The sequence below is a fragment of the Lissotriton helveticus genome, chromosome 11, assembly GCF_964261635.1.
Source record: "Lissotriton helveticus chromosome 11, aLisHel1.1, whole genome shotgun sequence".
NCBI classification, from domain to species: Eukaryota; Metazoa; Chordata; class Amphibia; order Caudata; family Salamandridae; genus Lissotriton; species Lissotriton helveticus.
In genome coordinates this window covers 71,020,708-71,033,028 of record NC_136072.1, presented here as the reverse complement: position 1 = coordinate 71,033,028, position 12,321 = coordinate 71,020,708, and the positions used below count along the sequence as shown (strand labels likewise).

The window sequence follows — 12,321 nt, the reverse complement described above, 5'->3', positions numbered from 1 at the left end:
GGTTGGCCAACCACAGCATACAGTATTAATTGATATGGGCTTGTTCGACAGTAGCTTAGTCGCAGCCTGAATCATGATGAAATAAGAAACACCCCAACACCAACCAGTAGCCTCCCCACACTCTCCCACGCTGCACACGAGACATTAAAACTTCTACCGAACGTGACCCTTCCTCAGTAGAGCTAGCTAGCAGGGTACCAGGATGTGCGCACTGTGCAACACAATCTTACAACTTATCAAATGCCAGCGCTACCCCATAACCCCTTCCAAACGGGCTAATTCCCCCGCGGTGCGGGGGGAAGAGGGGCTGCACGCGGCGCCCCGGTACTCATGACGAGTCCAGATCGTCATGCTGCACAGTGGAACTGTGCTCATGACGAGCTGGACTCGTCATGACTCCGCCCACTCCCACAGGACACCCGCACATGCGGGGAATTACCCACACGTGGGCCGGCTTCGGCAGTTATGACGAGCTCAGCTCTTCAAGAGCACAGCTCCACTGTGCCTCATGACGTACTGAGCTCGTCATAAGCATGCAAGGGGATAAACAATACTGTTTCAAGGTCTGTCTGGGTCAGTTTTGTCCTTTTACATTTAGACACGAGTGAATCCCAACACCCTCCTCAATATTCCCTTAAATGTTGCAAGATATAAGAGTCCCTCAACTATATCCTTCAAGAAAAATGTCAAAGAACTCCTTATGAACAGATTTCTTCCCTAGACACTAACACCTAGATTCATCAAAGTCCCGTTTTGCGAGTCTGTAATAGCGATTCATAAGGAATCGCTATTAAGGACTTGCAAAACGGGATTCATGTAGGAATTGCAAAAAATATTGCGATTTCTACATCTTCCTTAATTGCGATTAGCAAATTGCTAATCGCAAATAAGGATGCGATTTCAAGGGTGCCAGGGGTGTCTAAAGGACACCCTGTAGCACCCCTGAAATGCAAATTTACACAGGTGTTGCGCACACACATGTCCAAAGGACGTGTGTGTGTAACATGCAACTGAGAAAAATGCACTAAAGGGCTTTTCTCTATTTTTTCGCTATTTACCACGAAGTCAGACTTCGTGGTAAATAGCGGCCAAATATTGCGAATTCGCAATTTAAAATTGGTTAATGAATTGCATATAAGGAATCTCAAATAGAGATTCCTTAAATGCAGTTCCTCGCAAATATGCGATTTCGCAATTACCGATTTTTGCATTTGGGATGATGAATCCCAAATGCAAACATTGCGCTCGCAAAGGGCCAGATTCGCAGAATCTGGCCCTTTGCGAGACGCTTTTTCGTTGATGAATCTACCTGTAAGACACGCTTCTTTCCTCAATCACACTCATGACTACTTCTCACCGGCTACTTCAGTGTTTTCGACTTATCAGTCCTGGTTTTACCCTCCCTTTTCTCGACACTGCCTGATTGTATAGTTTTCTTGACTAGGATATTTTGGTTGATTATAGGTTTATCTCCTCTGCTATCTGATCATTGTAAAGTGTACCCTTTTCTGATTGCCACCTTTATCCTAATTTTTTTTCTCCTTAGAATATGATATTGTTATTATTGCTCTGCGCACTGTGGATGTGTAAAGCGCTCTGATACCCGCAAGAGTCATGTTTGCACTATAAAAAACTATCAAAATAAATAAGATAATATATGTATTTTCAGTTCTACGTTATGAGGTAGGTATACACCTGAAACATTGTAACCACTAACTCCCAGGATCTGGGTCGTCCGCTGTCAGACAGTTCTTGCTTTGTAGTCAGACAGTCCGTCTCCTTCAGTTAATTCCCGGGGTCTGTCTGTCTGGGTCTCTTCAGCTAATGTGTGTCTGGATCTCCTACCCCTGTTATTTTGTTCTTCTCTCCCTGGCCATAAACTTTCAGTCTGTCTACAATCCTTCCTGTGGGGCTTGCTAACAAGTAGTCATTCTGTCTGGACTCCCCGCTTGAGAGTCTGTTGTCTGTTTCTGTTTCTCTGACTGAGAGTCGGCAAGTCTATCTGACTTTCCCTGTCGGAGGCTATGTCTACCTGTCTGTAGAATAGGTGTTTGTTCTAAGGGTCTTCTGTCTCATCTCGCTGTTTGAATGTCTGTTCTTCCAGGTTGTACGACGGTACAACGCAGGTAAAGACATCGTATGCCTTTACCACACATTTTTTACCACTTATGTTTTTACCACAAACATGCTTTTACAACGCATGCCATTATCACGCATTGTTTTTATTTTCAAAAACATTGTATTTGTGAGGGGAGACCCCCCACAAGCCCAACTTACCTTAAATCCGTGGTAAAGGCATGCGTTTTAAAATAAAAATATGCACGCTTAAAAATGTGTGGTGAAGGCACAACAAGGTAAAAACCTTGTTGTAAAGGCTGTTTCCCGTTCTTCCATACGGGTCTCTCTGTCCATCGGTAGGTCATGCTTTCATTATTGGTTTCACCCTGGCCTTGGTTCTCCGCAATCTACTGACACCTCTTCCATGTGATACTTCTTTTCCAGATGTATGGTCGCTACACTCAGGACCTCGGAGTTTTTGCCAAAGAGGAGGCTGCTCGCATCCGCCAGGAGAAGGAACAGTGGAGGACGATCCCGCGAGAGCACCCGCGGACAGCTGAGTTCCTGGAGTACGACAAGAGCCGCTGTGCAAAGTGTCGAAGTAAGTGCCCCCCTCTCAGCTCACCGCAGGGAGTAAAGAATGAAGAAAAGTGTGGAGCACTTTCTGTGAACTGATGCTATGTGTGACTTTTTTGTATTTATTTTTTTAGTAAAAGTGACATTTCAAAGAGGCTAGGAGTGGCTAGGTTCTATGCATTGGCGCCTTACACTCGAATTCTCTTCCCCCCGACATTAGATCATCTACCAATTGTATGGGCTTTAGAAAGCTTTTGAGAACCTGGCGTATCAGACAAGCCTATAATTAATTAATTAATTCTGACGGACAGCTACTCTCTCTGTTAACTTAGCGCCAAGCGACCTAATGGTGTAAGTGCGCTCTATAAATTCCCTATAACATAACAAACACATTTTGCAAATCAAAATGGCGGACCATAAAACTTTGAGAATGGGGTGGTGAACCTAAATCTGAGAAAGAAGCTATTGAGGTGTGGACTCACTGAGTCACTTGAATGACTATCACAGGGCCATGTTATGTGGGGCAGAGGAATATTGGGGTGTGGGGGCTCCACAGTATACCATTAACCTAGTCTAAAAGGCTGAGCACCAGTGAGCCGAAGAGTCATAGGTGTGTTGAAAGAGATTTGCGGGTTGATCTTGCATTTGTTCAACAAATCCAGTAGTTCCATGCTGTATTTGTTGTTCCTCTTGTATTTTAGGTAAATTGCCTCTTTGTTGGTGTTTTGGTAATGAGTGCGTACATTGACTCCTCGGGTGGGCCTCTTGATTTTTCACTCACGCATGTATGAAAATGCAGGTAGCCAAGCTGTGTTCCTGGGTGTTCATTCTCAATCGAATTGCTGTGCCTGAGTAGTTCTTCTTGACCAATACGAAGACAGCCACCTTTCAGTGTGTCTGAAAACCACAGCCGTAAAGGAGTCAATTGGTAGCTGGAGGTGGACATTAGGGGTGACACTACAAATGTTCTCTGCTGGGAAGGCACTACTCGTCTCCCTGTGATCTCTCTCTCTCTCAGCATCCTACACCTTTCTAGAGGGAGCTACCGATTCCACAATGAAACAGGCAGGGTGCAATTGAGACAAGCCTAAAATAGGGTGGAGGGAAGGGAGCCATCTAGGAGAAGGCGAGGTAGATAGCAGATGTGGCGAAGAGATGACCATGGGGCAAAATTGATGCTACAGCAGAACCGAGGCCTAGCAGAAGAATGGAGGAAGAGGGAGTGTGTGTGCATGTGTGTGAGCGAGAGGGGGGAATGGAGAGAGTACAGACCTGCTGTGTTGCAAGGACAACCTGGTTTTGGCAGGTGGGCCTGGTTGTGGATTGGTGGCGTAGGAAGAAGGAAAACCCCATTCCATCGAAGGAGTAAAATAATGTAGGAAGTAGAGAACAATAGAGGCCAGATGGGAGAGGTGAAACAACACGCAGAAAGGTGGGAGAAGTAACCCTGAGAGTACAGAAGTGACCCCTGGCAAAGAGGAGATGTGGATAAAAAAGCACTCGGTGCAGGTGCTGGTTAAAAAGTGGAGGTCTGCCGTTTCGAGACGCGGGCGGATTGCAGAGTATGTGTATTGTACATGGGTCTCTCTGGTCTCACATGAGCCCCTACACTAGAGGACCATTTGGTTCTAACTGAAAACAGTTTGAGGATGTACATGCCAGGCATGGGTAGAAAGGCAATATTCTGGAGAATATTTGGAGACAGAGCCTGGGATGATTCTAGCTGTTTTGGATAAGTCCTTGTTTTACTATTGTGTCTTGATTGGTTCTCACTTGAGTCCTCAGTGGGATATGTTTCCATCCTGAACAATCAGCCATACAGAATCTTTTATGTGACATCACAGCCTTTCCTTAATAGATATACTGCAGGCACGGGTAACATAATCTGCCCTGATGTGAGGTCTTAAAAGTACTATTCAGTCAAAGGTGGTCTCTTCCTGAATCCCCCAATGCATCAGGGCACAGGCTTCACTTCCAATTGTGTGTATTTTCAACCTTCGGGTTCCAACCTATAAAGCTCAGTTCTGCTTTGGGTGATGGGTACAATTTAATGGCGGACGATCAGAGCTTTGCTGGAGAAGATCGAAAAGTCTTTGTGGGATATACGTCCACAGCTGAAGCAAATTTGCAGCAAGTACACCTCAAACCCATCAAGTGTTTTGGCACCTAGCCAACAGAAGTTCGGATGAGAATCACACTGCTGGTGAGGGGGGCATGGGGAACACACCCTTTAAACGATGCTTGTCCGGTAATCATATATTCCCATGGTCGGACCATTGGTGGTCGGTAGTCGGGTGCACTGTGGGCTTCAGGGGCACCAGTTGCCTCGAAACCAAATTGCCCTTTTCGAAGATAAACAACTCGTAACGATCAGAGACTCCGCATTAGATAGCAGGAATGTGCAAAGCATGTGAATCTATAGCACTACAGGATGCAAACCATTTGTTACAGCCAGAACCACTGGCATTGTGCGATTGTGTGGCTATGGCGATTTTCGCATAATTATATATTTGCCACATTTGCCACATAATGAGTCATCTGTTGCATTATTTGCAGATTTTAACACAAAAAAAGAATGTTCAGCTCAAGTGGTTCAAATGTTACTTAAAATGCAGCAACACGTTGCTGCACAGTGTAAGGCCCTTTGCAAAGCTGGATTGTTCAACTTTCTGTTGCTTTTTGCTATAATCGGGTGGTGAACCAGTACTAATGAGGTGCAACCAGAGGCGCAACTAGAGTCAAATTTCGGGGGGGCTAAGAAAAAATGTCGGAGGGGGGCTGAATCTTTAGGCAATCGGCAGAGTCGAGCTGCAGGGGCTCTTAGAAGGGGTGAAACAACAACAAAGCCCCATTAACATACACAAGGTCTTTTAAAGACCTGTGAAGTGCTCGGTGCGGCTGTGTGCAGGCCCGGGAAGTGTCTCATCCCGGGCTGCCACACACGACTGGGGGGCTGAAGCCCTTTGAGGCCAATGGGTGTTGCGCACCTGGGTGCAACCAATGCCCAGACAATGTTACCAAGTTTAAACATTATGAAATAATGAATTAATACCATTACAAAATGTGGTACATTATGCCGCATAATTTTCATTTTCTTGCTGCATATTTAACTCAACCCTAACCCATAACTTTACACTCCCCTGCTGCATAATTCCAGGGGTCCTCGATACAAGTAAGTAAATGTTTCCAGACATCTGATCAGACATTTCTCCAGCACTGTGTACATGAAGGAAAACATGCACTTCGAGCACAATACTTAATTAAAATAAACTGCCTTCAGCCTTCCTTTGAAGCTTGGTTACTTTCTCAGGGCACTGGCCTGGTTTGGAAAGGCTTGTGCGTTTAACATTTTTAAATTACAAAATGAACGCGATTAACCTGCCCAGACACACATTGCTGCATCTGCATAATCAATGCTTTCTTTATTTCACACCGTATCTGCTGCCGAACTTTGGCGCCAAAATCCTTGCTGGAGGTGGGCACCTTATTAGCAGGGCACAAGTTCTAAAAAAAGAAGTGGGGGCGCTGACGTCACGACAGGAAGTGACATCACGAAAGGTGGCTTGCACTCAGTTGCAGTTTATAGTTATCGAGCTCCCGGTAAAATAAGTGGGGGACGCCGTCCACCCGCGTCGTACCCCGACTCGAGCCCTGCTTGTTAGACATGATAGATCAGCGTATGCCCTCCGACTTTAGTGGGAGCTTTATTCTTATTCCCTCCTCGCATTCAGGCTCTCCTGACAGAGGGGACCAGATCCTAGGTTCTGCTTCTGTCAAACCCATCAAAGGGCTGTCGCACACCAGAGAGAATAGCTGACTAAAATGGAGGGATTGTTGTTGGTACCCATGCAATGCTGTGAATCACCACTAGAGGGCGCTCTTGCTCCGTGTGTTTCAAGCCAAGCAGAGCAGTCTACAAACCCGTGCGGCTATATCTATGTAAACAAATTATGTCCTTGGGGTCGACGGCCAAAAAAGTTAGTGTTGTGCACAGAAGCCTTTTATACGAGTGAGAAGAGTGTGTAAGTGAGCGGTACAGGCCCGATAATGACTAGACAGGCTGTAAATGAGACGTACACCCCCAGAAAAATATATATTGACCTAGTTCAAGTAGTTTGTGGTCCCTTTAATCCTTAGGGTCCATAGGGGATGGCAAACCTATAGTAGTTAATAGGATCCAGCGGTGTGGGGTCTGTACATCCCAGTAGTACGGAGAGTCCGATCAAACTGGATGTTATGTTGCTTGCTTTCTAACTTGTTTATTAAGTGATTCTGTGCGCCTGCATGCGTCTCAAAGCACAGAATAGGATGGTGACAGGCAGGGCTTTAAGTTGGCCGGGTCCTACCGGTGCGCACAGGCAGTTCTAAAAGGAAGGTGCTGAGACGGGTCCCTACCGGGCTCTCCATTTTTGCCCTCACCCGAGGGTGAAAAAAAGTCTTACCTCTGCAGCAGTGACGCCCTTCACTGCCTTTGATGTACTTCAAAGATACCGGTTCTAGTTCTTTCACAGCCTCATCATTTCAGAACTGAAGCATTTTCAAAATTATACACAACGAAGCCATAGTTGTTGCTTATTTATCTTCTGCAACTAAGTACCATTGACAAAGCCAATAGTGCTGGGTTGTTTTAGGTGAACTGTCACGTTCGTATTATATATCTGGATGCAATGACAGAACCAGCAAAATACCAGCCAGGGGGACACTGTGCTAAGCTCCGGTTTTTAGTGTAGGTGTTCTAAAGCCACGCCCTTAATTACATCGGCCACGCCCCTTTGAGAGACCCCCCCCCCCCATTTTTTTTATCTCACGTAAAGCCCTGGTGACAGTGGAGATGAAAGAGAGGTTCCACGATGAATGAAAAAGAGAGCAGGATAACGGGGCTAGAGGGGCTGGGGAGGGAAGGAGTCGTCTTTGTGTATGAGGTTCAGGACCCAGTCATATTGAGCCCTTAATCGCTTTGTCCTGGCTCGTCACTGCTTTTCCTCCCAGTTGTAGCTGTCTTCTGACTTCAGGCAGGGCCGGCTTTAGACCTGGTGGCGCCCTGTGCGACAATGTTTGTTGGTGCCCCCCCACCCCATGACCACCTCGCCAAGGATTCCCTCACTGCCACCATTTGACGTTAACTCCCAAGTCTCCATAACCACTGTCTTTGGATTCATTTAGTTTTATAGTGCCACTCATACCAGTTAAGGTGTCAGAACACTTTACATCACGCATACGTTGCACAGAGATAATCATACATGTGTAAATCAATGCATAGGAATTGTGGCATAAGACAGAGGCCTACAAGGTGTAGGAGTCACATGTCATCCATACTGGTAGACACTGTATTTTAAGAGTCCTTTGTCTGTAAAAGCACACATTCAGAATTTAAAATGTAACACCATTGTTCGGGGTTTTCTTTAATAAGACTTGATTTCTAACCAAATTAACCCTTTTTGCAATATTAGGATAAGGAAAAAGAGGGGGAAAAACATGTAGCTGTAATATATTCCTTTCAGTTTGCATGCAGCTCTTTGATGACAGTTAATACCTCTCTGCTCTATATAAGGATTTTAATTTTTAAACTGCAAGTAACAAAAGGATGTCTCTGACAAAAGCCATAACCCATTTACCTATTTATAGTGTATGCACTTTGTGATCTGGATGGGACACATTCTTTGCAGCAGGCACATTAACCTTCTGCGCTATGATGAGTCAAAACTTCCATTTCCACACAAGGCTCTGGTCTTTCTCCAGAAAGAACATTATCATGGAGTTATCCTGACATTTTTATTGATGCTTGAAAATTGCTGGGTCAAGAAACATGGCATCAGGTGCTTTGAAACTAATAAACATGGCGCCCCCACCCCACGTCAGCACCCGGTGCGGTGGCACAGATCGCACCGCCCTAACTTCAGGGCTGCACTTGCCATCTCGACTTAGCTGCAATCCTTAGAAAATGACGTCTTTGGCCCTCTCTATATCTTCATTTTCCTTTCTGAGACTTACAAGATTCATGTTGATATGATTTTAGCCTTTTTTTCACATTTATCTTTAGTCCAGCTGCAGCGTTGTTTTAATTGATCTTGGCAATCGTTGTTTTCAGATCTTCTGCACTTTACGCAATCAGGGTTGTGTCATCAGCATACCGTCGGTTGTTGATTTTTCTGCCTCCAGTTTTGATTCCAGTCTACTCTGAACGTCATTGAGTCTGGATTTTTTCATACCATCCTCAGCGTAGAGATGGTACAAATATGCTGATGGGATACAACCTCGTTGACCACCTTTTGCAACATTGATCTGCTCAGTTTCCCTATAATTGGTCCTCACTGCCACTTCTTGGCTGGTGTGCAGATGCCTCACGAGGCTGATCAGGTGCGTTGGCACACCCTTGAGGCATGGCATACAATCTGTGTTCATTGCCACGCCCATCTTTTTAATTGGCTCCTTTTATTGTCCTTGCTAAATGGTTCAATCAATCTATCCGTATTTGTAAAGCGCGAACTACTCACCCTTACGTGTCTCAAGGTGCTCGGGGCCGTCGTGGAAATTAAGTGAGCTATTGCCCAGAGTCACATGGTGCTGAGCTTAGCTGGCGCCGGGGATCGAACCGTAAACTCTGTGCTCCGAAGTCATCTGCCCTGGCCGCTGCACCACACCTCTCCACAATGGTTGCTTTTCATTTGTGAATAGGCTTGTTAGTCCCACCTTGGTACCGCCTTGTCTGCATTGTTACCTCCCATTACGAATGGACCTTTTACTTGTCTTGTTACACGGTCTGCTTTGTAAGTCGGTGAGCACTATTTTGTTTAATGAATAATGGGGACAATGGTGGCTGCTTCTTTTATTTTCAGCGTGCACACACAGCACTCGCGGGACAATGGCGGCTGCTTCCCGTATGGAGCACTACGCGCGCCTCAACTATAAAAGTGTCTGCGAACCCCCCCCCCCCTTCACACACACACACACACAGCACTTACGGGACAATGGTGGATGCTTCTTGTTCTTAAAACTTTTTCGCTGAGCGCGGCGCCGCACTCTGTCCATCAATTGTTCTTTTTGCTTCAGGGACACCGCGCTCTCTTTCAGGTTTTTATTATTTTTTACTTTAATGGTGTGCGCCGCACCCACTTCAGGGACTCCGCGCTCTCTGTAATGCAATAGGCCTTGCATTTTTCGTATTGGTATTGTAAATGACAATGCCTTTTATTATTGCAAGTTTAACACATAAAGGCACTATTGCATTGCAAATGCTTGTTCTGAGTAGCAACTTCACCTAGTCCTGAGTTCCCTCTCTCTAGTTGTCCTGACCTTTGACCTCCTATTTATTCTGATTGCTGTCTTTCAGCTCTCTCGATTCGATGCTTCTCCCTCTTGGTTCCTTTTTTTTAACCCTCTCCTTACTGTAGCTGGACCCCGAGAAGGTCGGAGTGTTTTGACTTTTCATGGGTGAAGTAATTGTCACCTCTCTTGTGTAGCCTGGGAGCGAAGGGTCCTTCACACTCGTGTTTCTGTGTCCCTCGTGCGCTCACCATGGAAACTGCATCCTCCAACCTTTCTCCGCAAACTGTTTCTATGGAAACAGAAACCTCCTGAACATCGGACTCCACCAAAGCGAAAACTTTCTCAGATTTGTTACATTTTTTAATTATTCGATTTACAGACCTTTGCAATTAAAATGCAGTGTTAATCCTAATATGAACAAAAAAAGACTATGATTTAAAGGGGCACACCACTATTTGGTTTTCTATTTCTTTCGGCGGTTTATACAGCGCTGTCAATCTCCTTTTCACCCACTTCAGGGCACTCTAAATATTGTAGGCAAATCTCAGAAATTGAACCCAACATAAAAACGTGTCCTTTCTGTAAACCCTGCCAAATTAGGCTAGGAAATGTGCTTTGTTAACTTGCTTAAACCATTTCTGGTAAAATGGGATACACTGTTTGGAAAAAAATGCAAAAGCAGTAGCAAGAGTCAGAAAACGTAAAAAGCTGCTGAAAAGAGAGCAAGCATCCTTTATCAACTGTGTACATCTTAGATGTATGTGGGACTTGGCCCTGTCTGCAGGGTCAATCCCAAACTTTATACCTTCACCATCCTGTTTTTCTGAACCCATTTATGTTGGCTTTCAGAACTCTATTCAATTTAACACTCCTGACGGGTGCTAAACTGCTTGCGCTCTCTCCTTTAAAAATTGTAAAATTAGTTTACATCCAATTGGCACTTTTAATTTACTTGTAGCTACTAGTGGCCCTGCATCATTCATTGGGCTACCCAGTTAAGTAGCCCTTTAAGCATGTCTCGGAACTCCCATTGCAGCCTGTGTGTCCAGTTTTAAAGTGCCCTTTCGACCTGGAAAAATGAACCTTTTGCCAGGCCTAAACCTTCCTTTGTTAATACATTATGTCATCCCTAGGGTAGGGCGTAAATCGCCCAGAGGGCAGGGTGCAATTTATTTAAAAAGTCGGACATGTACTTCTCCTTTTTACATGTCCTGTGTGTGAAAAACTGTTAGATTCGTTTTTCAGTGCTGCAAGGCCTGCCTCTCCCATAGGATAACATTGGTTTAACTGCTTAGATTTAGTAAGAGCTATCTTTCAGTTGGGAGCAGGTAGGAATGTCAAGTTTGATGTCCAAAGAATTGTAATTTAAAACCCTCTTTAATGGTAAAGTTGGATTTTAAGTCGCATCTGAAAATGTCACTTTTGAAACATTGGCATTTTCTTGTTCTAACCATTTGGTCCCTGCAGCCTGAATCCTGGGAACATGACATGGTGTAGCTAGCAGTTGGTCTGTGTGGGTTGGTCCGAGATAGTTAGACAAAAGGGTAATGGGAATTAGCATGATGGGCCATCTCTGACTTGATGAGGGGGAGGAGCTATCACCTATCACACTTGCACATCACAAAGCCTCTGCCTGAGCACACTCACAAAGTTTCTGACACTAGTCTTTTGTACCCCTAAACAAGCTGGAGCCAGGGAAAGGAGACCGGCAATTCAAATGCCTCTGGAGTCTTCCACCCCTAGAACCTACTCCTACTTCAAAGTCGGCACCAGATATAAATAGTGGACCCGCAGATCCAACTCTTTGGTAGCATCTGGATCTGTGGAAGATTCAGATGAAGGACAGCTGTGCTGAAATAACAACTACTACTTTGCAGCCCTGCTACTCTGTGGCCTGAGTGAAAAGTACTGGCCCTGCATCGTAAACCCAAGACCACCAGTGACTCCAAGGTCAAGTTGACTGGCCTCCTGATCAGAGCCTCAGGGACAGAAACTCCTCCAATTCTCTTGAACCCCACACCTGGACTCTGTCTGCTATAAGCCCCAACCTTCCACGTGGTGTCCTTCTAGTCCTGGACACTTGGAAGTGGGGACAGACATGCCGTGCCAGCTCAGCTGTGGTCTACACCAAATCCGATGTGAAGCAACGTGAAGCGACACGAAGATCCACAAAGCTTCGCGGACAGCTTCAAGCTTTTTCTGAACGGAGGCCGAGTGATGCAGGGTTCCGCTGCACAGATGTTAGCCTCAATGGAATCAAAGACTCACCAAGCGCCTCGCCCAGTTCCCACCTTCATCAGAAGCGACGTGACTCGAGGCAAAGCCTCACACTTGCACTCACATGCAGCTTCATCAGAACCAATGCCACGCAATGCAATCTGATGCAGAAGCTCGCATCGCAGCCCTCACAGTTCCTCGAAA

At 45.5% G+C, this 12,321-nt stretch overlaps 1 protein-coding gene across 1 annotated transcript in view; it reads left to right on the top strand.

Moving 5' to 3' along the window:
* CLCN2 (chloride voltage-gated channel 2) overlaps nt 1-12,321 on the top strand; it is a 530,501-nt gene that overhangs the window by 206,088 nt on the left and 312,092 nt on the right. Inside the window, exon 2 of the mRNA XM_078668166.1 lies at nt 2,503-2,659. Within this exon, the coding sequence (XP_078524292.1) occupies nt 2,503-2,659 (157 nt within the window). The remainder of the gene's footprint in view (nt 1-2,502; nt 2,660-12,321) is intronic.